Below are 27630 nucleotides of genomic sequence, written 5' to 3'. Positions count from 1 at the left end.
TTATCTGCAAAAAGATTTTAATTGAACATATTAGTACATGGAAAAATAATGCTAAACACAGATGCTGAATACCAATGATCTTAAAGAACAATTTCTGTAATCATAGTGAGGTAGCAACTTGATTCATATGACAAAGTTTTGTTCTGCAAAAGATGCAGAACAGTTGCTTCTATTAACATCGAACATCAACTCAGAGCTTCAATATAGCAGTGAGCAAACGACTGTGGGGTGGTCCAAAATATGGCATTGCTTCATTCAGAAAAAAAAGTTAAATATCTATCTTGCTTTGGGGGGAATGTGTAGCATTAGAGCTGATGGGCGGCAACTCCCATAAGCTTTAGGCAGCATAGTCAATGCGGTGGGGATTAGTTACCTATATTCACATTGCACTTATGAGAATGCCAGTTTCAGGCCCAGTACCCTGGTCACAGAGGAGGAAAAACTTTGGCAGCTCTCTGTTTAAAAGTAATGGCGCTTATGAAACACGTTGAAAAAAGAAGACATATTGTGCATATTTTAAGAAAGATAGCAAAATGAGGAAAAGTGTAATCGGTAGGTCAGGCTAATGTTTCAGAGTCACTACAGAAACGTAGAAAATGATTTAATTATTTTAAGTCCTACATCTATTTTCATAGCAGTAATCCCCACTGGATACAGGGGGACGTATTCTCAAAGCAAACTGTTAATACGTTAAAGTAGTGATCAGGAACAAATCCGTACACTAGGGTGTGGAGAAAGGCTGGTTCGAGCCAGAAGACCAGATTCTCATCCTAGCAAAATGTACAGTCATTTAACTTTGGGGACAAGACCATTCTCCCTGACATCCCAAGCTTAAAGGCCAAAATATCAACTATACTTTCCACCTGATGATTTGAAAAAGAATCTGACATTTTTACCCACTTGCTTTTCCATTTTTAAGGAAGGCAATTCTTTAGGAAGTGTCTGATTCCTGGCTGCCAAAGAACCTACTTGTTTATCTCATTGTTGTTCTTTTGCAAGAACATGACATGAATCCTCTTTAAACTACAATGTAGCCTATCCCCCCAAAAGCCTCGAAAAGGCATTAGCTCAAGAAGTGGGTGCTAGCTTGCTTTAAGCTGCCTTCCAACGTGAGTGGCATTACAGGTGGTTTTTCACCCTAGTAACTACAAACATAACATTAGCCTCTGGCATTCACTTATTAATAGAATAAATGGTCCTTCATTAACTTGCCCTCGCCCCAATGAGAGGCAAAATAAAAATTCAAACAAGAACAATACTTTGTAGTATAAGAACATTAAAAAGAATGGGGAAATCCTGTGGGGTGTTTTTTTTCCGATATGAAAATGTGCCATAAAAATGCTAAAGTGCAGTTTGTCAACTTCTCGTAGGAGAAGTCTTGAAATTTGAAGCTGATGGGGTTTTTTTAATATAAAAATCATTATGAAACTCAATCAACTGTACCATTTTCACTTCAATTACGGTATATAAAAATAGAGATTATAAAATTCTGGATTGAAATGTCCCAGATACAATCATATACTACTCATGTAAAATTCTCTACGTTATTAGGAAATGCTGAGCACAACACCGCCAGAGTTAAGCACGGCTTAGTTATATTGATTTCAATATGGGACACTTAAGCACACATCTCATTCTTCCATTGATATAAAAAGTACTTCCATGCTTAACTTTGCTCAGATGTGCTCATGTTCCCCTTCCGAATCATGCTGGTTTATATTTCTTGCACTTATTGACCGCCACTCTCAGCCCTAGGGCGACTTATAGTTCATGTGGCGATATCTGTTGCAATCCTTACACTAAATAAAACTTATACTCTTGGCTTCTTGAGCGGGGGATCTTGCAAGCTGAACTTTGGTATATCAGACGAAGATGCAAATGGAATTCTTCTTGCAGATACCTTCTTCCCAATTGTTTCAATCTAAAGGGAATGAACAGAATAGACATTTTAGATCCAGAACATATTTTTCTAAAGACGATATAATAATAATAATAATAATAATAATAATAATAATAATAATCTTTATTTGTACCCCTCTACCATCTCCCCAAGGGACTTAGTGCGGCTTACATGAGGCCAAGTTCGCAATACATCAATAAAACAAAGGTAATAACAAAATAATCAATACAAAACAGTAAAATAAATCTGAACAAAAATAAACAATAACAATAACATACAAGCATTTAAAAACCTATGGCTGGGCTAAATGTAATAATTCAACATTTAAAAAATAATGCTGTTCATGAAGGTAGGGTATAGCCATATGATAGCCATGTATAAATATGTGAGGAAGCCACAGGGAGGAGGGAGCAAGCTTGTTTTCTGCTTCCTTGGAGACTAGGACGCGGAACAATGGCTTCAAACTACAAGAGAGGAGATTCCATCTGAACATTAGGAAGAACTTCCTGACTGTGAGAGCCGTTCAGCAGTGGAACTCTCTGCCCCGGAGTGTGGTGGAGGCTCCTTCTTTGGAAGCTTTTAAGCAGAGGCTGGATGGCCATTTGTCAGGGGTGATTTGAATGCAATATTCCTGCTTCTTGGCAGGGGGTTGGACTGGATGGCCCATGAGGTTTCTTCCAACTCTTTGATTCTATGATTCTATGATTCTAACTAGGATAGGGTTTTCAAAGAAAGATGAGGGCGCGCAGGCAATCCTAAATCAATGTTAATGATAAAGTGCATTTGGGGACATATTGCTAAGTTTTCCTTATTCTGGGAAGGCACACTGGAACAACCACGTTTTCAGGCTCCTTCTAAAGACTACCAGCGTTGGGGCATGTCTGATGTCCTTGCGAAGTGAGTTACATAGTCGAGGGGCCACCACCGAAAAGGCACTCTCCCTCGTTCCCAGAACAAATGTCTGAAGAGCTATCACACAAGATGGATCAAGCGGATGATTGAGATGGTTTTAAACAGTGGATTTTAATGTTGAGATAAATGATTTTAATGTTTATGTTTGATTATAGTCTATGTCTCGGCACTGAATGTTTGCAGTTTATATGTTGTGTTCTGCCCCGAGTCCCATTCAGAGTGAGAAGGGCGGAATATAAATGCTTTAAATAAATAAATAATTTTCTGCCGGCCAGAACAGATGATCCAAAGAAATGAATTTAAATTTTAATAAATAAAAGAGATTCCAACCACACATAGAAAGAATTTCCCTAATAAGCAAACTTGTTTCGATAGTGGATCAGGCTACCTTAGAAGGGAACTGTACTGAAGATTTTTAAGCAGGATGTGAATGGCCATCTGTTAAGAGATGCTTTTATTGTGGATAGGGTTACTTCTAAACATACAAATCAGCAATTCTATGAAGAATCTCACTATGAATCAAAATACCTGGAAGCCAATGACTTGCAGCTCGTTATGGAGACCATCAAGGACTCGCCTTCCATCGAAGATGAATGCTGGTTTCAGCATTTTTTTATGAATGCGCTCATAATCCAGCTCCTGCAAGGGACCCCAGAGATTATTTCAGTGACAAGAGTAACTACTACATGCCACTTTTTTTTCGTCTCTCTTTTTATAGGGCATTTTATTTACCTTAAACATGTCCCACTCTGTGCAGATAACAAGGGCATGGGCTCCATCACAGGCTTCATAGGGGTCTGTACTTATGGTAACCAATCGAGACACTGCAGTGAAAATCAGAAAGGAAAAGAATACACTTGAGTGACATATAACTACATTCAGCATTCAAGCCCTGCTAATTTCGGTTTAAAGCCACTTGACCTGGAGATGTTGTAGGTAACAGTTCTCATCATCCATTAACATTAGCTATGCTGGTGAGATTGATGGGAGCTGCTGGCCAGCACATCTGATGGGGCAACAGCATCCATCCTCTAAAATTATTTTCCAATAAACAGAGACTTGTCTGCATTCTCAAGAGCAGGGGTCCTCAAACTTTTTAAACAGAGGGCCAGGTCACAGTCCCTCAAACTGCTGGAGGGACAGATTATAATTGGAAAAAAACATGAATGAATTACTATGCACATTGCACATATTTGTAGTGCAAAATCACTTAAAAACAATACAGTAATTAAAAATGAAGAACAATTTTAACAAATATAAACTTATTAGTATTTCAGTGGGAAGTGTGGGCCTGCTTTTGGCTGATGAGACAGGATTGTTGTTATGTGCTTTCAAGTCGTTTCAGACTTAGATTGACCCTGAGCAAGGGACAGGTAAATGACCTTGGAGGGCTGTATCTGGCCCCCGGGCCTTAGTTTGAGGACCCCTGCTCAAGAGGTTGGAGAACATAGCAACAGGAGGTTCTGCTCACCTTGATCATCCTCACATACACCCGGATGAGAAAGATCTAGAATGATTTGTTCCCGTACCACTTTAGGGTCGTAGATATGAAGCTTCGCACCTTCGTCCATTAAATACTTGCTGATATAAATGCTAGAAGACTCTCTAAGAAGAAATTGAACACAATGTTGTTTTTATTTCTTTGTTTTGCTTGTAAGCCTCCATAAGATATAGTTAATAGTTCAATACTTTCAGTAATAACAAAACATAACACCTGGTACACAGGTAGGCAAGGGGCAGACTGCAAGAAAGTGTTAACCTGTATCATAACACTACAACATTAAACACATATGAGCCTTACTGGACTCAGAGAGACTTCCTAAATCAGCGGTTCTCAATCTGGGGGTCGCAACCCCTGGGGGGGGGGTAATTTGGCCATTTTTGGGGGGTCATGAAGCTGCCTTGGCCGGCCCCACCCCCTTCAAAATGGCTGACGACCCCCTGAATCAGCCAAATGGCACTTCTGGGAGGCTCCTCCTCCTGCTCTTCCCACAGACCTATGGGTAGTCAGGAGGAGAAGCTTTGGAGGCAAAGGCACGGGGGAAGAAGACTCACCCTCTGTTCAGGCCTGCAAGGTGAGTAAACTTCTTTCTGCCATCCTCAATGCCTGGCCATCTGTGGAGCCTTCACTGCCCGGCCTTTGCCTCCTTTCGAGCTCAGAAAGGGGCTGGGTCAGATGGAGGGAGTTTTCTGTGCCAAGTGTGAGTCCATTCCATGCTTGCATGAGTTCAGAATGCTTTTGGATGGAACAACTCCCAGCAACTCCCAAATGTCAGGAAAATAACCTCAAAATTCTCCAGTAATTTCTATTGGTTATGGGAGTTCTGTATGCCAAGCTTCTTCAATTCCATTTTTGTTGGAATTCAGAATGCTCTCTGATGGCAGAGGAGCTATAAATCCCAGCAACTGCAACTCCCAAATATCAAGATCCATTTCCCCCAAACTCCACCATTGTTCACATTTGGGCATATTGAGTATTCATGCCAAGTTTGGTCCAGATCCAGAGTCATTTGGGTTCACAGTGCTTTCTGGATGTAAGTGAACTACATCTCCCATAAATCACTGTCAATTCCTCCCAAACCCCTCCAGTATTCTCTGTTGGTCATGGGAGTTCCATGTTTTAAGTTTGGTCCAGGTCTGTAATCGTGGGGGATCTCAGTGGTCTGTGGAAGTCAGAGCTAAACTGGTTGAAGGTACTACAAATCCCATCATCCGTTGTCCATACCCCCCAAACATATTGTTTTTATGATTAATCACTATGCTTGAATTATGTTCAATTTGTAACAATGAAAATACATCCTGCATATTAGATATTTGCAATAGAATTCATAAGAGTAGCAAAATTATTGATGAAGTAGCAACTTTATTTAGGGGTCACCGCATTAGAAAGATTGAGAACCACTGTTCTAAGTAAACATTCCTAGATTTGACTGTAAAGTCAGGAGATGTAACCCTAACAGTATGCTTGCTAATTTCAAAACACAGGTTTGATCATAGTTGTTGAAAGCTACACTCCTCAGGAATTAGATGGTGCATTTGTTTTCTTTGGAAGGGACCAGATAATTTCTGTTATGATAAAAGCATGCAAAACAGCAGCATCCTGAACTGAAAGAGGAATAGCTATTAGAAGAAAATACAGAATATAAACAAATGCAACAGATTCAATTACACTGTTATGTGAAGTCCTATACTCTGGAGGGTGTGTTTCCCATAAGGCATGCTGCAGGTGAACATTTTAATGATTAACAGAAAGTTAACAGCTCAAATAATGAAACTGCTGAAACACTGTCACTGCTGAGTCACTGCACTGACATGATCTTTATCCTCTGCAGGTAAAAGGTAGCTGGCAAACAAGTTGACCCTCTTCTGCCTAATGCAACAGCCTTGACTGGATGTACAAAACAGACATAAAAATAGGAGAAAGTATATTCATGTTCTACTGTATATAATGGCCCCTTGGTGGCACAGCAGTTTAAACTGCTGAGCTGCTGAACTTGCTGACCGAAAGGTTGGCGTTTTGAATCCGAGAAGCAGGGTGAGCTCCCGTTGTTAGACCCAGTTTCTGCCAACCTAACTGAAAACATGCACATGTGAATAGATCAATAGGTACTGCTTTGATGGGAAGTTAACAGTACTCCATGCAGTCATTCTGGTCACATGACCTTGGAGGTGTCTACAGACAACACTGGCTCTTCAGCTTAGAAATGGAGATGAGCACCAACCCCCAGAGTCAGACACGACTAGACTTAATGTCAAGGGGAAACCTTTACCTTTCTATAATTTAGTAGGTTTTGTAGAGAAAGGGAGATGATCTCTTCGATCATCTGGAGAGGCCCTGCTCGCGCTCCCACCTAGAATCATAGAATCATAGAATCAAAGAGTTGGAAGAGACCTCATGGGCCATCCAGTCCAACCCCCTGCCAAGAAGCAGGAATATTGCATTCAAATCACCCCTGACAAATGGCCATCCAGCCTCTGCTTAAAAGCTTCCAAAGAAGGAGCCTCCACCACACTCCGGGGCAGAGAGTTCCACTGCTGAACGGCTCTCACAGTCAGGAAGTTTTTCCTAATGTTCAGATGGAATCTCCTCTCTTGTAGTTTGAAGCCATTGTTCCGCGTCCTAGTCTCCAAGGAAGCAGAAAACAAGCTTGCTCCCTCCTCCCTGTGGCTTCCTCTCACATATTTATACATGGCTATCATATCTCCTCTCAGCCTTCTCTTCTTCAGGCTAAACATGCCCAGTTCCCTAAGCCGCTCCTCATAGGGCTTGTTCTCCAGACCATTGATCATTTTAGTCGCCCTCCTCTGGACACATTCCAGCTTGTCAATATCTCTCTTGAATTGTGGTGCCCAGAATTGGACACAATATTCCAGATGTGGTCTAACCAAAGCAGAATAGAGGGGTAGCATTACTTCCTTAGATCTAGACACTATGCTCCTATTGATGCAGGCCAAAATCCCATTGGCTTTTTTTGCCGCCACATCACATTGTTGGCTCATGTTTAACTTGTTGTCCACGAGGACTCCAAGATCTTTTTCACACGTACTGCTCTCGAGCCAGGCGTCTCCCATTCTGTATCTTTGCATTTCATTTTTTCTGCCAAAGTGGAGTATCTTGCATTTGTCACTGTTGAACTTCATTTTGTTAGTTTTGGCCCATCTCTCTAATCTGTCAAGATCGTTTTGAATTCTGCTCCTGTCCTCTGGACTATTGGCTATCCCTCCCAATTTGGTGTCATCTGCAAACTTGATGATCATGCCTTCTAGCCCTTCATCTAAGTCATTAATAAAGATGTTGAACAGGACCGGGCCCAGGACGGAACCCTGCGGCACTCCACTTGTCACTTCTTTCCAAGATGAAGAGGAAGCATTAGTGAGCACTCTCTGTGTTCGTCCACTTAACCAATTACAGATCCACCTCACCGTAGTTTTGCCTAGCCCACATTGGACTAGTTTCCTTGCCAGAAGGTCATGGGGGACCTTGTCGAAGGCCTTACTGAAATCCAGGTACGCCACATCCACGGCATTCCCCGCATCTACCCAGCTTGTAGCTCTATCGAAGAAAGAGATCAGATTAGTCTGGCATGACTTGTTTTTGATAAATCCATGTTGACTATTAGCGATGACTGCATTTGTTTCTAAGTGTTTGCAGACCGCTTCCTTAACAATCTTTTCCAAAATCTTGCCCGGTATCGACGTGAGGCTGACCGGACGGTAGTTGTTTGGGTCGTCCTTTTTTCCCTTCTTGAAGATTGGGACCACATTGGCCCTCCTCCAATCTGCTGGAACTTCTCCCGTTCTCCAAGAACTCTCAAAGATGGTTGCCAATGGCTTCCGCTAGTTCCTTCAGTACTCTTGGGTGTAGTTGATCTGGCCCTGGGGACTTGAACTCATTAAGAGCGGCCAGGTATTCCTGGACGACTTCTTTCCCAATTTGGGGTTGGATGTCCTCCAATCCCTCATCCACTCCATCTTGCTGAGGTTGAAGACTCTCTTTTTGTGAGAAGACCGAGGCAAAGAAGGCATTAAGTAGTTCTGCCTTTTCCCTGTCCCCTGTCAGCATTGCCCCATCTTCTCCTCGAAGAGGTCCTATCGCCTCCTTGTTTTTCCTTTTTCTACTGACATAAGAATAGAAGCCCTTTTTATTGTTTTTAATGTCCCTGGCAAGTCTGAGCTCGTTTTTTGCTTTAGCCTTGCGGACCTTTTCCCTACAGGTGTTGGCTATTTGTTTGAATTCTTCTTTGGTGATTTCTCCCTTTTTCCACTTCTTGTGCATGTCTCTTTTGTGTCTTAGCACAGTTAGAAGTTCTTTGGACATCCATTCTGGCTTCTTTGCACTTGTCCTATTTTTTCTTTTTGTTGGCACGGTTTGCAATTGCGCCTTGAGTATTTCACTCTTGAGAAATTCCCATCCATCCGTAGCTCCCTTGTCTTTTAGTATCTGTGTCCACTGAATGCTGCTCAGCGTTTCCTTCATTTTTTGGAAGTCAGCTCTCCTAAAGTCCAAAATGCGGGTTTGACCTGTATCGCAGGCACGATTGGTGGGGACGAGGAAGAGGGCTTTTTTGGTGATGGCCCCACGACTTGCTTCCCAGGGACATCAGACATGCCCCAACTCTGGCAGTCTTTAGAAGGCGCCTGAAAACGTGGTTTTTCCAGTGTGCCTTCCCAGAATAAGGAAATACCCTCAGCAATATGTCCCTAGATGTACTTTATCACTGATTTAGGATTGTCTGCGTGCCCCATCTCTACCTGAAAACTCTATCCCAGTTATATGCTACTTGGCCATGTCCAGCATTATTTCTTAAATTTTAAATTATTTCATTTGGCCCAGCCATAGGTTTTAAATGCTTGTTGTTATTGTTACTGTTTATTGTTTACTTTTGTTTATGAGATTTATTTTAACTGTTGTATTGTTTTATTATTGTTTTTACTGTTGATGTATTTTGGGCTTGGCCTCATGTAAGCCGCACCGAGTCCCTTGGGAAGATGGTAGCAGGATATAAATAAAGTTTTATTATTATTATAATCCAGGCAATACTGAACTATAGCTCCACTCCATGCCTCACCATGGCTAGGATGGCTAGGACTGATGGAAATTGAAGTTTAACATGAGAAGCGATAGTCTTACAATACTTACTTACAGATCACGGTCTCATTATGTTTTATATTGTACTTAGTGGAAAGAATTGTGAACACACAATTAGGCCTTCAACTGGATGGTTTGTTTTAAGTCTGTAATGGGGTTCACAGCACAAAGACATCATGTGGCTGTGCAACACCCCAACCAGATGAAACACTGGCTGCGCAGCGAACTACAAATGGGTACTGAACTCACTTCAAGGCTAGAGGCAAGGACCGATAAATGGGATCATTGAATCAATTAAACTTGATTAAATAATGCAGGTCCTCTGGTTTAACAGGCCAGGAAGAATCTCTTTCTCTATCCAATTATGGAGCAATAGCCAGGAATGTTTGCTCTTTGCTCATCAAACATTAAGGAACATGCATTCTTTAAGAGTGCAGCCTCTCTACATTCTCCCCCATGCAGAATGCCAGGTATAATATAGCAAAGAAGTTAAGTGTGCAAATTTAATGAAAAGTCAGCAAAAAGACTAATGGAAAGGCGATAAACACTATAAAGAGAATGAAAACTTTGATATTGAAGGCACTAGGACCTGGAGTAGAAATCTATCCACTAGAACAAGGGGGGGGGGGGCTAAGGTGGAAAATTACTAGGCAAAGCACAGAGCTCAAGCAAGGGAAAAGTTCAAAAGGCAAATGCCTAGTAACAAGCAGGTATAGGACAGGGGATACAGGAGGGGGCTACTGAGGAAAAGTAGGCACAGAAATACTGATAAGAGCTGGCACCAGAAGGAAACAAAGATAGAGATGAGGTGCGAATCAGAGAAAAAAGCTTGTGCACATGCTCAAAGTGCTGACCATAAAGCTGAGCTGTATCTCAGTCTTGTGGGACACTTTCTTCTGTTCACAAGACAGGGTGATTTGTTCAAATAAACCTGTTGAACAATCTCCTAGCTTCCAGTGCTTGACAGGTTTTGAGCCATTTGAGAATAGAACAACATGGCAATGCATCCCAACACTATATTCTACCCCAGGTACAAAATTTAGATATCCTTTGTCTAGAAACTGCAATATATTGGAATCAAAGCATAAAACGGTCCAGGCAGTAGGTGATTTTTACAACTGTAAATTATTTTCACTTTGTATTACCTTGTGTCTCCTGTGTCTTTTTTGAACGCAAATCCCAAAATAGCAATCTTCTTGTCTGTGACAGTGTTAAATAAGCTGTCAATTATGCGAGATGCAAATCTTCTTCTCTGGTAGTCGTTCATATCTATCACCTGCAAATTATACAGGATACAAGGAAGGAATTACTGATTTTTCTTGTTTGGTAGTAACATCTTGTCTGGATGTTATCTGTCACTTTCCATACTAAGGAAAATTCATAAAAGCACAGATACAGAGACATGTATGGAGTTCAAAATAATTATACAAGGGTTTTTTGTTTTTCTATTAGCTTATGATACATGCAAGATAATTGTGTGAGCAAAAGATAAAATACAGGAATAAATAAAGGCCACGATGGTGAGCTGAGAAATCTATATAAGCTTCAGCTCCCGCATCTTGTTTCCAAATGTGTCTGTATAACAGTCTTCCCAAATCTAGGGTCCTTCTAGATGTGTTGCCCTACCAACTCCCATCATCTTCATAAACCAAGCCCATGAGGGTTGGGAATCACAGGAGCAGTAGTCCAACATATCTGTAAGGTGTTAGGAAGGTGACCTATTGCAATGGTTAGTGTTTGCATCATTGGCTGAACCTCAGTGGTTAGGGTTTCCATCGTTGGCTGAACCTCAGTAACTACTGGTGTGAATTCCAGCACAGCAAACGCCAACCTCCTGAAGGCCAAATATCAACACTGCATCCTTGAACCGAAATTACTCCTGGTCAGATCAATTAGTTGCCAAATCTCCAAATTCTCTGCTGGGCTAGTCTGCCATTGTGAGTCCTGATACTACTTGCTTTCTCTGAATTAACCTCCTCCTTAAAGAGATTGGCCAAATAAAACAGACAGATCTGCTGTGTACAGCTCTTACTGTCAGGAAAAGTCTTCCTAATCTTTTTTTTTAATATCATCTTTATTGAGAGTTTTACACACACACACACACACACACACACACATATATATATGGAGTGACTAGAAAGAACCAGCTCCCTAAGCCATTCTGCATAAGGCTGAGGCCCCTTCCACACAGCTGTAAAAATCCACATTGAATTGGATCATATTCAGTGTGGACTCAAGATAATCAAGTTCAAAGCAGATATTGCAGATTATCTGCCTTGATATTCTAGGTTATATGGCTGTGTGGCCCTTGGTTTCCAAACCTTTGAAAATTTTGGTTGCCCTTATCTGGGCACGGTCTAGCCAATCTATATCCTTCTTGAACTGCAGTGTCCTGAACTGGACACATTCACATGACTCTACCTACTCACCATATGCATATGGATACATACTGATGTGCTAAAGAGGGAGAAAGAAGGACTGACTTTCAAGAGATATTCATTTTCAGCTCTATTCAGATACTTGCTAACAGGGTGGGATAAATATTGGATTGATGGTATTTTGCAAGGGCACAATTTCTACTGTATTTGTTCTTACCTGTTGCCAATAACGAGCTACTTCTGGTAAATTCAAAGCCTCACAAAGATAAACCAGATTCAGAACATCTTTTTGGAAACAGCTGCCACCAAATCCTGAAGAAAGGAGGGAAAATTCAAAACTCAGTCTGCACCACAAGGATTTATCTTGGCACCCTGATCCCTATGCACAATTTATTAAAGGTTACACTGCCAAGAGTTCAGAGGGGCTAATGTATGCAGCATTTCAGAAAGACAATGACTGGAATGGCGATTCGACGGACAAGACAGTTTTGTTGTTTTAATTATTGTTTTACTGCTTGTGGATGTACTGTTTTTAACTTGATTTATGTCTAATTGTAGTGTATAATTGTAATTGTTTGTACTGGCACTGAATTTTGCCATTACTTATATGTAAACCTCTTTGAGTCCCCCTCGGGGTGAGAAAAGCAGTATACAAATACTGTAAATAAATAAATAAATAATTTCCAGATGAATGAACCCACAGAAGATTCTGATGGGTACTTCCTATCAAGCTATTATAGCTCACACTTTAAGTTTCAATAATCAAAATTTCTAAAATGGCCCTTTTAAAATGCACACACATAGTCTCCTTCCACAGAATATTCTAAATCAGTGGTTCTCAATCTCTGGATCCCCAGATGTTTTGGCCTTCAACTCCCAGAAATCCTAACAGCTGGTAAACTGGCTGGTATTTCTAGGAGCTGTAGGTCAAAACATCCGGGGACCCACAGGTTGAGAACCACTGCTCTAAATACTAATGAAACAAATACGATTGTCTAGCTGGAGTCTAAAATCTAATTCGCTTATTCTTATGATTAGAAAGTATAACCATAAAGAAATCAATAGGAATACTTTCTTCAATGGCAAGTTTTATTTCTTTTCATTACTTTGGACCAACAAACAACTGCTTCTTTATAAATAAGCAAACAAAGAAAATGATCTTAATTATAAAACTTAAACTTCAATATAATCAGTAGTTTGTTTGATCAAAGTTAAAGCCACATTCTGTTCTTGGGACCCAAAGATTGTATCCTCTGTGAGAGATAAAGTGGGATATAAATACATTTAATACTAAATAAATATCTGATAGGGAACAAGGGCATGTGATTATTGTGATTATTGTGTTAGTCCAAGTGATGGAGTAAATGGAACTGTTTCACCTTTTCTCTACTATTACCTAGTCAGGAAGGAGGAATGTATAGTTCCCATGCTACTGAATAATTCCTATAATTTCTCACTACAGACTACTTTGACTAGGGCTGATGGGAGTTGTTTTCCAACAATAGCTGAAGAATTATAAAACTCCCATACCTGGCCTATGGTCCCCTGTGACCCTATTAGGGTTACACTGGCTACATTTCACTTCCAAAGATTATGAAATATTCCCTTTAGTTCCAAAGATTGCTTCACATTCACTTTACAAAACCTTTAGTCACTGCCAACTCAAGTAAAACCTTTGTATCTATTACACATGTTGCTGTCTCAAATTTTAGACATTTTTCTGGATATATAAAAAGTTGCATAGGTTAAAAAGATGTATTTAGGATGTGCTTGAACATGTGGGCAAAGTGAGTGAGAAAATCTGAAGACCACTTAAAATGCAGTGACAAATGCAGGGCTTATCAATCTGCAGCTTCCAAAATGTTGGACTACAACTCCTATCATTCCTGACTAATCATTATGCTGGCCGGCGCAATGGGTTAAACCCCTGTGCCAGCAGGACTGAAGACCAACAGGTCGCAGGTTTGAATTTGGGAAGAGGCGGATGAGCTCCCTCTATCAGCTCCAGCTCCTCATGCGGGGACATGAGAGAAGCCTCCCACAAGGATGATAAAAACATCAAATCATCTGGGCGTCCCCTGGGCAACGTCCTTGCAGACGGCCAATTCTCTCATACCAGAAGCGACTTGCAGTTTCTCAAGTCACTCCTGACACGATAAAAAAAATTATGCTGGCTGGGACTTATATAAGAACTGGTTCAGCAATATTCAAAGGACCACAAGCTAAACATCCTTGGTCTAAAAGCAGCTACTGGATCACATCCAAAGCAGTACATTTTCCTTATTTACCGACACTGGCTTTCAGAAATTTATTTCCAATTCTTTGGTCCATTCCAATGGCTCTTGCAACCTCTTCAACATCAGCACCTGTTGCTTCACAAAGGGCACTTATGGAGTTGATGCTGCTAATCCTTTGAGCCAGGAAAGCATTAGCTGCCTGGATAATGGAAAGAAGAGAAAATAACCTCAAGATGCTACCTTCTGTTCACAAATTGGATGGAAAATAGGTAGACAAGCACAAGAAAGCAATTGCAACATCTGAATGGGAGCAAGAAAATGCTAGAAACTGGATCACAGAAAATCCCTACTTTCAGTTACACACAAGTAGAATACTATATGCACAATGCTGGACTTTGGTGCATTAACATATAACTACATTCAAGAACATAATGACTACTACATCACAGCCATAATCCCACACTATCTAACGTGATATATAATTGCACTGTCCGAAGATTATGCACTGTGCATTTTATTAATACGAGTAAGTATATAATAAAAAATCAGGTTTCTAGCCTTTAAGTTTTTGTGGAGATAGACTTTTATATTTAAGACAACAGCACTTAGTGACCACTTTAGTGCTCTCTGTGGCAAAGTCTACTCTCTTCCATGAAGTTAAAAAAATAAATATGAAATCATCTGTGGCAAGTAGTAGTAGTAATAAATAATAATAATAAAAAAAACAACAACTTTATACCCCACCACTATCTCCCCAACGGGGACTCGGGGCGGCTTACATGAGGCCAAGCCCAATCAACAAATTGCAGCAAAATAAAACCAAAAATGCATGCAACAAACAACAACATCATAATTACATAAAACATATGAATATATTAACAATACAAGATTACAATAATCACATTCACAGTAACAATGGGCGGCTATGTGTGAGAAAATGATTTTAAAAACTGATTAAAAACACGGGTGAGATAAAAGGAGAAGCAGGTTATTTGCGGAGGGGGGCTCATTAAAACTAGGATTGTGGAATCAAGCTTTCCCACGAGGGCGGGGGGGGGGGGGGGGGATTTGTTTCATAGTATTTGCCACAGGCTACCACAAGATAAAGGACCAATGTTGCTAAACAGATACTTCATTTACTTTTCTGATGTGAGAATGTGAAATAATACTAACCAATTTGGAAAGTTCAGATGACCAGGTATTTGTGGTAAGGATTTTCTCTTTGGGCACCCACTGCTCATAAACAGCGCACAGGGCACGGACAGCTTTTTGGCCCTCAGGAGTCTCATCGCCACCAATCAATACTCGGTCTGGGTTTTTTAGATCTTTGATTGCTGTACCTTCTGCTAAGAATTCCGGATTGGACAAAACCTGCACGCAAAGACCAAATACGGGTTTGATATATGTCCACAAGACCAAACACCATTTCATGTCAAAATGGCAGCAATCTTACCTGCAAATTTAAGTTCGGTTTTGTATTGGCATCAAAGATGCGGCGAATGCTCTCAGCAGCACGGACAGGGACAGTGCTTTTCTCAGTCACAATTTTATAACCGTTTGAATTTTGAACAATCCGCCTCGCGCAAGCCTCAATATATTTCAGATCTGCTGCACGGCCTTTTCCCATTCCATAGGTCTTTGTTGGTGTATTAACCTAGTTGACAGATAAACAAATAAATAACAGTTGTCTTTTTCCTAATGGGAATATGAAAAAATACAAAAGTTCCATAAAATAATTAAAAAGGAAATGGAGGAACTATTGGGGATAAAAATAGATTGGAACAAGACACAATTTTTCACTCAGAAAATGGAAGGCAAAGGGGGATTTAAAGAATGGGAAGAAATAATAAAAATCATGATGGATATAATTAAAGCCTCAGTTGCCCTAGGCTGGGAGGACCACAAGAAATGGGATATAAAAACTTGTTATAATTATCTAGCTGACTACCTATTACAAGATTATATTAGTGAAAGGAAAAGTTATTATAGGACGGGCCAAATCAGAAGGACCTGGGAAGCAAAATGGAAGGGTCTCATTTCCAGAATAAAGGGGAAAGATAGATATAAGGAGTTAAATATGCCTCTCCTCATGATTGAACAATTGTAATAAGTATAGCAAGAGTAGTAAACTGTTTCTGGGGGGGGGGGGGGGAGAATGTGGTGGTGGTGGTGGTGGGATTGGGGAAAAATACTTGTATTTTGACTGCTGAATTTTGAACATTGTATGTTTCTATGTATGTGTGTGTATACACACACATACACACACACACACACATATATAAATAAAAAGTTGCCTTTTCCCTGTTGAAGTACAGAACTACATTCATCAACTTGGTACTGTCTGGATTTGTTATTCTGGGATTGTCAACCAACACAACTGGAGATGATCCAGCTGGAGAAAGCCGGTCCATAAATGCAAGTTACTGAAGGGGAGCAAGATTGTGTATACATGTGTGCATGAGAAGTGGGGGGCTGAGACTGAGAGAAATTAAATCTGCAAAAGTTTTTAACTGGAAGGAGATCAAGCAAAGAGTGAGTGAACCTGTGCACTGTTGCAAAACTGAGAGGAAAGGGCAGAATGATAAAGTCATGACCGGATGAGCAAAGAGGTATTGTGAGCAGAGGCCAAAGCAGATCATATGATAACTCATAATGTCAATAGACCACATTAGGAATTACACGGCCAATGGACCATATGTGACCTGAGATGTTTTGTTTAGACCACTTGTACCACACACATATAAAAATGTATTTTCAAATATCTATAGAAAACCATAACATTAGTTAATTGATTAAAAGATGCGTTTGAATGTTTGTATTTGTTCTGTTGTTCTTCCAGCGTGACTCATTGCTCAAAATATCTTAAATATCTACAGAATAACATCTCTCTTTGTATAATCACAAAAAGCAAACTTGCAAAACCAGAAGTGACTAGTAAAATGGTAGTATGAAGCTAGTAAAATTAGGGAAGGGAGCTCCAGCCATCAGACTCCCCACAGCTCCCCATCTCCACTATAAACGCTTCCGGATCAGGCTTGCTCTCTGACCCCCTACTAGCTTTAAGGATTCTGGTGCTTCTATCTCTTCTTAACTGAGACCCCTCTGCCATCACACCAAGAATTATGCTTTTCTTGATATGGAAGAAATGGAGCTTAGCAGTGTAGATTCACTCATGGGAATATTGCAATTGTATAATGTAATCAGCACAGTTCCTCACATTCATTTCTTTTTGCTACAACTCCAAAAACCTGCATGGGAGCAGGCTTCTTAGTTGACTTATTTATGTGAACAAACGCACCCAAGAAAAACTGCCTATGTGACTCCTTCCCATAAAAGAGAGGTGTTTCTTGTATTTGCCCTTCAGTAAGCCAACAAGTTGGATTAACAGTAAGTAAACACCAATACACTCATGTAAAATTTATGAAAGGGCCATTTATGCCACCTCTGCAATGCTGTGTGACCCTTACTATTTCACACATTTTCCTTCTTTGTACCAGCTTTCAGCATATATTTTTACTACTGAGCCTCTTTGTCTTCACAGTTTTCCAATTCTAAAATGCAAATTTATTCTGAGATTGTCGGGAATGGCAAGGTCCTTGGTGTGATGTCAGAGGGGTTGAGAACTCAAAAATGCAAGATAATTCTGAAATTCAAATTAGAATCATCCCCTCCTATGGTTGCAATTTTTGTCCCAAAAAAAGGGATTGCAACGCAGTAACAGAGTGCATGTTTTGTGCACTACAAATCCCAGAACCCAATTTCTAATCCCCATTCAGGGATGGGAAATTGTCTGAAGCCCTGGAAAACTGGTGTAAATTAATGCAGACCATATTGAGTTAGAAGGACCAACAGACCGCTGTGATATGAAAGCATTTTGTGATATTAGTTGCTGTAAAGTTATGAAAAATCATCTAAATTGAGATGGCAACATCTGACTAGGGCATACCAGTCAAAAATCCTATGTGCAGTAGGGGTAATTCAACTGGAACTCAATGTTCTGCAGAGCAAAGAAACTCAGAAAAAGGTGGGATTTTCTCCCTGGAATAAGGCAATGTTTCCTCAATCACTCCTTACGTACTTTCTCTGGAGAAAGCCTGACATTTAGAATCATACAAACTGCACACAATTACTGTAGCTATGCAAATGTACTTCTGCTTCGTCTCATGAACCCATGCTTTTCCATCCCATAATAAATATAAGTACTTTTTTGTAAGTCCCTTTCTATTTCACTACCCATAAAATAACATATGCATAACAGTTTACTGTGACAGTCAAAATAAGAGACCTTTTCTCCCACTTCTGACTGCTACCCATACTGATCAGATTCAAACTTTGAACATAAATAATTATCTATGTCACAATATTTTTATTTCTATGTATGGGCGTGAAAGCTAGACAGTGAAGAGCATTGGAAGAAAGAACATTAACTCATTTGAAATGTGATATTAGAGAATAATTCTGTGAATACTAGGAATTGCTAAAAAGAGAATGAACAGTTACTAGGGCAAATTAGGCACAATTTCCCCCTAATTTGGGCACACTTTGGATATATCATGAGATGACATAACTTACTAGAAAAGACTGTGATGCTTAGTTAAGTTGAAGGCATTAGGAAAAGAGAAAGATAGATGCATTTATTCAATAAAGGAAACCATAGTATTAAAATTGTAGAGCTGTTGAGGACTGGGCCTCATTCATTGCCAACCTGATGGAACAGCAGCAATTACTTACAGAAATAAACACAAGATCCGCATCTTTAATGGCATCATCTATGTTGGTAGAAAAAAAGAGGTTCTGGCCCCGGCAGGATTCAACCACTTCTTTCAGTCCTGGCTGTAAAAAGTAAATAAACCAGCATATAGTTTCAGTGTTAAAAATTGAGTTTTACATAAGCAAACAGCATAGCTGCCTTCTGCAAATATTACCAAGGCGATAATCTAATAGGTGATTTTAGCTACTAATGGCTCACAGTGCTTTCCTCAAAAATAATTAATAGCAGAGATGTCAAACAGGAATCTTCCAGCCCATTGTACTCTTGTACAACTTGATCTGCATTCAATTTTTACATTGATAGCCCTTGTTAATCTCACTACAGATCACTTCTGTTGTTGTGATCTATAGTGAGATTCACAGGGAATAAAAATCAACGGATGCCATGAAGGTATCTGCACGCATTCTTCAAACCTCTGTAACAAAATGAACCCAGGTCAACATATTTCTTAAAAACTTATTGTCCCTGTTCCCCAGTATAAAAGAGTCCTCAGGGAGACATGAAACATGCAGGTGATCTGCAACACAATGCCAGAAGGAAAGCAACCTCAAAGAGGTGTATATGTCTACAATAGTCCTGTGAAATGAATTCACCTGATGTCTTGTAACTGGCTCTGAGACTTTTGTAGGTATGTAGTTATTGATTTATTTATTTATTTATTTATTTATTATTTTCAGCATTTATATAGCGCTTTCCTCACCCCTAGGGGGACTCAAAGCTGTTTACATATAGATAATGGCAAAAATTCAATGCCTTACAACTACAATATTAAAACCATACTTTACACATAAATCATATTAAAACAGTACATCATCAAATATCAAAACAGTTATTAAAACCATAAAACAATCTAATCAGTCGAGTCGCCGTTCCAGTCCTTGTCCCACTAAAAGCTGCATACATCTATTGTCCGAAGGCCTGGTCCCAGAACCATGATTTTAATTTTTTTCTAAAGGTCAGGAGCGAAAGAGCAGATTTAAAGTTGTTTTCCTGGTCCAAATCCAAGACAAGTATCTGACATTTCTCTCCTTGACATACCTAATCATGGTGCACAGGATTAACATAGACAAGGGGTGGGGAAACATTGGTCCTCCGGAAGGTTCTCTGGTGTGTTAGTCAAAGGCAGAGGATTAAGAGAACTTTCGTCCACAACATCTGGAGAAACACACATTACCCACTCCTGCCAAAGTATACTAGATTCATATTTTGAAGTGAGATTCTTCTCTAAAACAGCAACTCTCCCTCCATCTCATTGTAGCATTGAATATGTTTTGCTGCCACATTACACAAATTCAACATCTATGAGGGGCTCAAAGGGCAAAAAGTGACATGAGAGAACTCAGATAGGACTCATTAGCTTTTCCATTTCTTAGTTCCTTGGGTTTCTCTACTCATTCTGGCTTCTGCTTCCCAGTAGCCTCTGCAGAAGGGTACTAAAGAAGCTGCCAGAAGCATAGACATCCATTCCTTCTGAGACTGGACTGTTTTTACTTCAAACCTATCCATGAGGACTTTTGCTTTTCTTCCTTGTTATACAAAGGCTCTCTGTGAATCCAATCTAGGCTGGTAATTCTTGGATCTCCAGAATCCAGCCGTGATGCCCATGCCCTCATTTCCCCTGAAAGATGCCTCAGCAGTGAGGGCTGATAGAGGAAGAGGTGGCTCTTGCCAGAAGTCTGAATCATTTGCCTGCAGACAGCCTTTGCATTCAGGCCTAAAGGCACATACAGCCCCAGGATTCTAAATTTCCCACTTCTAATTTACACCCTAGGTTAAAATTCAATTGAAAGATAAAACAAGGCTACAGGACTATCACAAAGGTAACAACATTACTTTACAGTATATTTACATTAAGAACACACTCCCATCACATATTAAGCTAACAAGAGTCACACATTCTGTCATTAACTTCAGGAAATAAGCAAGTGATTTAAAATACATTATTTTAAAGCTGTCTTAAAGAATTCACCTTTTCTGTTTTGCTTTGGTTTCTTCAAAAGACAAATTAAAAGTAACACAGAGTTCAGTGTGATCCTGTACCACAGCATGCAGCAATTTCAAAAACAACCACCAACAGGCCAACATTAAAAGGGGCTGCAAAATTATTTGCTCCTATGCCCAGAATGAGAATTTAACTCCATTGTTCAGCTGAGTAAGGCCCACATACTCTTAGATCAAATTTCTCTGCTGAATTGTGTTTGTGAGACCAAGAAAACTGTAGTTCAAAGTCCACAAGGAGAACTCTGGGCAACAAAACAGTGTACACAGATTGTAGAAAGTTCACTTAAGTTGATTAGTTGTCTTTGGGCAAGTCACTTGCTTCTCATTTTGCTTTGATGACTTGGAATTGTAAAGGTAAAATGGGACACTGGAGAAAGAATGAGCTATCAATATGATTAACAACAACCACATGCTAAATAAAGAAGGCATGCATTTTGGTAGATGTTCGTAATAATAAGAGGTAGTACCAAGACATGACAAAGCAAATACAAGAGAAAGGTGAAAATGTATTACTGTTAAATAAATGATTTACCTCATAAATTGGAAGTGTGTCAGAATTCCAGGCGTTGATCCTAGATTCGTTGACATCAACTACCGTGACCTTAATGCCTGGGCACATATGAGCAATGACACTACATGTTGGCCCACCTACATAACCAGCCCCAATGCAGCAGATCTTCTTGATTTCAAACATGGCAGTTCTGGTGAAAAGAAAAAAATTAAAATTGGAGCAGCTAATCTTACAATAGTTCAAACGCTGAAGCAATTCAAGATAAGGGATGCTCAACCTGTGTGCTTATTTTATTGATGTTTTTGTATGTTTTTAATCTGTACTCCTTGAGTCCCATTATCAGGGAAAAAGCAAGAAATAAACAAAATAATAATAAAGACAAGTCAAAATAGCACTCAAGGCAATAGACATGAGTTATGCTGAATAAGACAGATCCAACTGGCACCATGTTTTCCTTCTTTGCACAAAGTATTAATTTCTGCATATTATATTTGAGCAAGGAAATTTTGAGAATGCAATTTTTTAACATGTGTAATCCAGAGATTGGAAAAGTTACTTTTATAAAACCATAAGTATCCTCAAGTCAAACAAGTTGCTGCGTAGGAAATTGGGAATTAAAGTCTGAAAAAAGCAATGTTTCCAATCTCTACTATAATTGAATAAGTGAAAGAGAGACACAAGGGGGGAAAACATCTACATCTCCTCCTAACTTGGCAGGCTTAAAAGCCATGTTAGTTAGATGAGAACCAGTCAGCAGAGTGTCACACACTTTCCTGAAGGAACTAAACACAAGAGACTTCTCAACTAACAAAAGTGAAAGGTCTTTTAAGATAGTCAGAGGCTACTTCTGAACCTTCCAGAAGATGTAAACCATGTGAGAAATAAGGCTGTGCAATGTAAGACCCAGGCTGACTTATATGAGCACCATAAGACAGCGCAGAAAGAGTTAGCACATGCATATAACAATTTCCCTTCTCTTCTCTTTCTGAAAAGTGTGTGTGTGTGTACGCGCCTTGAATTCATTTACTGACTTATGGCAACCCCATGAATTTTACAGTGTTGTCCAGATATGGTTTGCCACTTGCTCTACCAATTGGTTATTAGCTTCATTAGCAACTGACAAGTAGCATCCCCCACCCCCTATCTTTTTGCTCCCACAAAAAGTGGCAAAATGGGTGACATGGAGAGGAATTTGCTATGCAACACACACAAATTATGTGAGAATTTCAGAACTGCTTTGCTTTGTGGACTGGCTGACCTCCTGCAGTTGCCCACTTTAAATTACAAGGGTTTACTTCTTACTCCTGTAATTTGACTTGTTTGAAAGATGTTTTGACTGGATCCTCAGACAAGTACAGCTATGGTTTATAATTAGTATACACAACCACTCTGTTGTGGCACAGCTCACAAGGTAGACTGAACTTAATGAATCAGCATTCCAGCATTGACAGCTAAATTGATCACATCTGGTTCTATCTGCTTTTTGAGCAAATGACTTAACAATATTACACTGCCAGGAGAAGGCACAGCTATTTTGTTTAAAAGAATTATCTTGAAGTTCTTGACCAAAGATACAAACTCTTCTTGTCTATGGAGCCTAGACCACATATAAGTTACTTTTGGATGGCCAATTCCCAGAATCTTCCAACACATATGGACATTATGTTTGGAAGATTCTGGAAGGTGAAATCCTCCAAAATAACTTTTCCAAGCTCTGGACAATTGCTCTGGAAAACTCTAATTGAGACATTATGGAGAAAACTCCTCTCCTATTTGTACTTGATAGTTGGAAATGCATATACTCTGAACACTATGAATCTATTATTTGCTATTGCAGAGCATAGAAATGGATAGAACATATGTGGGCTATGTCTTGCTCTTCTGATGTTCTTGGACCGCAACTTCCATCACTCTTACACAACTTAAGGCAGGATTTTGGGGTATGTGAAGCCTGCAACAGAGAGGACTGAGCAATGACATCTTTAAATATGTGAAGGCTGTTGCAGAGATGTATTGTCGAAGGCTTTCATGGCCAAAATCACTGGATTGTGGTAGGTTTTTTGGGCTGTATGGCCATTTTCTAGAAGCATTCTCTCCTGAAATTTCACCTGCATCTATGGCAGGCATCCTCAGAGGTTGTGAGGCCTTGTTGCAGAGATGATGGAACAAGCTTGTTTTTTTGCTGCTTCAAGTGGTAGGAGTCAAAGCAATCAATTCAAATTCCAAGAAAAAAAAGACTGCAACTGAATAATTATTACTATTATTATTATGTTTATTTATACCCCATTTTTTCTTCCAACATGGATACTCAAAGCAGTTTACATTAGAAGCTTTTTAGTAGAGTCTACAATCTACAAATATACAAACATTAAAACTGAATTAAAGTACTGTTTGACAACAGAATATGCTACTTCAGCAGATGGTGAATTCTCCATTGGGGATTTTACACAGAGATTAGATGGCTACTTTCTCAAGGTTAATTCACAGTAGATGCTTACAAGACAGAGATGGATTAGATCAGTGGTTCTCAACCTGGGGTCCCCAGATGTTTTTGGCCTACAACTCCCAGAAATCCTAACAGCTGGTAAACTACCTGGGATTTCTGGGAGTTGTAGGCAAAAAAACATCTGGGGACCCCAGGTTGAGAACCACTGGATTAGATGGTCCTGTATTCCTTTCTAATTCTATGATCCATTATATTGCAGTTGGTGGGAATCTAGCGCATACATAATGCATTGCATTTTGTACACCATGGATTGGCTTCTCAGCAATGTCTCTTATCTCTGCACCAATGGATTCAACCACGTCACAAAAAATATTCGTGCACCAAGCATCAATACAAAACTGGCATCTGGTGTTTTGCTTTAGACTTCCATAGGCCACCTTCAGGGCCCAGAAAAAAATCCAGTGTTCCTATGTGGGTAGGTTCCCAAGTGAGTGGCCATGTGGCTTCAAATCTTCACCGACTCATGAGATTCACTTGGTAGCTTTAAGTGAATCATTTTCTAACAAACTTTCATCACAGAAATGTTGCAAGGATAAAAAATTGCACAACTCCTTTCACATCCCAAATGTACTGAATAAATGATTCAGCAATAATGAATAATAAAGTCCAGAAGGCCAGAGATCAAATTCCCACTCAGCCATGGAAACCCTCTGGACGGTGCTAGGCAAATCACACTCTCTCAGCTTCAGAAGGGACAGCAAATCTCCTCTGAAAAAAATCTTGCAAAAGAAAACTCTAGGAGAGGGTTGCCCTACATCAGAGCCACTTCATGGTATACAGCAACAACAAAAAATATGGGAGAATGCAATATTATTTTATAAGTTCAGTCACTTCTGGAGATTGCTAGCATTATTACTAAATATCCTCATGTAGAGTATTTATTATTACTAAGTATCCCCACTTACAATATTTATTATTACTAAGTATCTGTACTTACTAGTATTTATTATTACTAAGTATCCTTATTTAGTAGTTTTTATTATTACTAGGTATCCTACCATCCCAAATTAAATTTTCAGTTTTTTTCAGCATTGCAGTAACTTAAAACCCCCAGCTGAAAGAAGAAACAAGCAACAAAGAACATTATTACACTATGTAACTCCACTTTTGTTCCTGAGTTATAAATGTCATTTCCTAATTGGTTCTATCATGAAAACATGGGAAAGGTTTATTAAACTGCAAAAAGTTTGTCTTTGTAGGACATCCTACAACAACATTTTACTATAGTTTTTCAATTAATACCTCATAAGAGTCTCAACCAATTCAACACACTTCGTGTTATCGGAGACTTTCATGGCCGGAATCACCGAGTTGCTGTGAGTATTTTGGGCTGTATGGCCATGTTCCAGTAGCATTTTCTCCTGATGTTTCGCCTGCATCTATGGCAGGCATCCTCAGAAATTTGTTGGAAATTAGGCATATGAAGTGAAAAAACTCTTGTCTGTTTGAAGCAAGTGTGAATGTTGCAATTGGCCATGCTGATTAACACTGAGTAGCCTTGCAGCTTCAAAGCCTGGTTGTTACCTGTCTGGAATTCCTGTTTCTGGGTGTTGTTCTTTATTTACTGTCTTGATTCTGGTGTTCTTTAATAGTGTAACCAGATTTGGTTCATTTTCATGGTTTCTTCCTTTCTGCTGAAATTGCCCACATGCTTGTGGATTTCAATGGTTTCTCTATGTAGTCTGACATGGCTGTGTGCCAAGTTTGGTTCAATTCCATCGTTGGTGGGGTTCAGAATGCTCTTTGATTGTAGGTTAACTATAAATCCCAGCAACTATTGTCCAATACGGCCTTATTCTTCCTACCAGTTACCCAAATTCTTTCCTCTAATTGGCCCCGGAATGAACAGCCACAGACCCGTACCTAATATTATTGTTGCCTGCCATAGCATTGCACTTAATTCCCAGGCCCCCTAGAATTTTTGGACTTTTAAACTTTTAATTGCCTTGAACAGGCAGGATTACTTTTAATATATGTGTGTTATGGCAACAATTTTTATACTTATATTTTGTTTGTCAATCTTTTGTTATGTTGTTTTTACTCTGTATGTTTTGTGATGTTACTTGGGAACCACTCTGAGTCCCCTCGGGGAGTTTTATTATATTATTATTATTATTATTATAAGTACAACTCCCAAATGACAAAATCAAACCCCCCTCAACCCCACTAGTATTCGAATTTGGACATATCGGACATTTGTGCCAAATCTGGTGCAATGCTGTGACAGACTTTGTATTTCTAGGTGCAAAGATTACTGCAGATGCAGACTGTGGCCAGGAAATCAGAAGACGCTTACTTCTTGGGAGGAGAGCAATGTCCAGTCTCGATAAAATAGTAAAGAGTAGAGACATCAGACTGGCAACAAAAATCCGCCTAGTCAAAGCCATGGTCTTCCCTGTAGTAACCTACGGATGTGAGAGCTGGACCTTAGGGAAGGCTGAGCGAAGGAAGATCGATGCTTTTGAGCTGTGGTGTTGGAGGAAAGTTCTGAGAGTGCCTTGGACTGCGAGAAGATCCAACCAGTCCATCCTCCAGGAAATAAAGCCCGACTGCTCACTGGAGGGAAGGATACTAGAGACAAAGTTGAAGTACTTTGGCCACATCATGAGGAGACAGCAAAGCCTAGAGAAGACAATTATGCTGGGAAAGTGGAAGGCAAAAGGAAGAGGGGCCGACCAAGGGCAAGATGGATGGATGGCATCCTTGAAGTGACTGGACTGACCTTGAAGGAGCTGGGGGTGGTGACGGCTGACAGGGAGCTCTGGCGTGGACTGGTCCATGAGGTCACGAAGAGTCGGAGACGACTGAACGACTGAACAACAACTGGTGCAATGAATGAAAATACATCCTGTATATCAGATATTTACATTATAATTCACAACAGTAGCAAAATTACAGTTAGGAAGCAGCAACGAAAATAACTTTATGGTTGGGGGTCACCACAACATGAGGAAGTGTATTAAGGGGTCATGGGATTAGGAAGGTTGAGAACCACGGTTCTATTTGGTGAAAACCCACCAAACAAAAGGCCTGACAAAGGCAGCCTTGTGAGGAGGGATGGATGGACCCAAAAGGCCTTCCCAGTTCAACCAAATCAAAGGAAGGACCTATCTCTTTCCTCGCTTCTTTCCAAACAAGCCCCTTTAGTAAAGGCTGGCACCCAGAGGCCTCAGAAACAGGAGACAAATACAATACAGGCATTAAGGAGAGAAAAAGGAGAGTCTTTCCCTTCCTACCGTGGTCCCAATGTCTTCTTGGAAGAGGCGGAAAAGCAACCAAACGGGCGTGTGGCTCTGAGCCGTCCTGGCCGGGCCTATTTCAAGGCCCTCAGGAGGCGGGACCGAGGGAGGAGAGAGTGTGCAGGCCTCTCCTCTCCCGCTCCTCCCCTTCCTCGACGCCTCAGGCCACAAGGGCTGCTTATGGCGGGCTTCCGGCGCTGAGGAGGCAAGAAGGGAGTTGCAGGGCCTCCGGGCGCGGATGGGAAGCGGCGGACACGCCTCCTCCGAGCCGAGGCTCCTGACACCAAGGCCTCCTCCGCCCCTTCCGCCATTTTCGCCGCCTCATGAGAGCGCTTCTCCTCCAATGGCGTCGCGAGCGCCTCTCCTCCAATGACGTCGCCCTCCAATGGCGTCGCGAGCGCCTCCCCTCCAATAGCGTCGCCCTCCAATGGCGTCGCGAGCTCCTCTCCTCCAATAGCGCCGCCCTCCATTGGCGTCGCGAGCGCCTCTCCTCCAATGGCATCGCGAGGCCTTTCCTCCAATGGGCGTCGCCCACTAATAGCGTTGTGAGGTCTGAGTTATACTCATTCAGGGAAAAGCTGACTGG

At 40.4% G+C, this 27630-nt stretch overlaps 1 protein-coding gene across 1 annotated transcript; it reads right to left on the bottom strand.

Annotated features, from left to right (window-relative positions):
• UGDH (UDP-glucose 6-dehydrogenase) lies at positions 1–27333 on the bottom strand. Its single transcript, XM_060778424.2, has 13 exons — positions 27042–27333; positions 21321–21489; positions 18748–18849; positions 15470–15670; positions 15190–15387; positions 14068–14215; positions 11997–12091; positions 10547–10677; positions 4284–4417; positions 3545–3636; positions 3341–3451; positions 1767–1921; positions 1–1719 (listed from the first exon to the last, which is right to left on the bottom strand). Exons 2-12 carry the CDS (start codon positions 21480–21482, stop codon positions 1811–1813), a joined length of 1485 nt encoding a protein of 494 aa, XP_060634407.1. The 5' UTR covers positions 21483–21489; positions 27042–27333; the 3' UTR covers positions 1–1719; positions 1767–1810.
• Between the last annotated feature and the right edge of the window lie 297 nt (positions 27334–27630).

This window comes from Anolis sagrei, chromosome 5 (assembly GCF_037176765.1).
Source record: "Anolis sagrei isolate rAnoSag1 chromosome 5, rAnoSag1.mat, whole genome shotgun sequence".
Taxonomy (NCBI): domain Eukaryota; kingdom Metazoa; phylum Chordata; class Lepidosauria; order Squamata; family Dactyloidae; genus Anolis; species Anolis sagrei.
The sequence above is the reverse complement of the archived record's forward strand: the minus strand, read 5'-3'. Positions and strand labels throughout refer to the sequence as shown.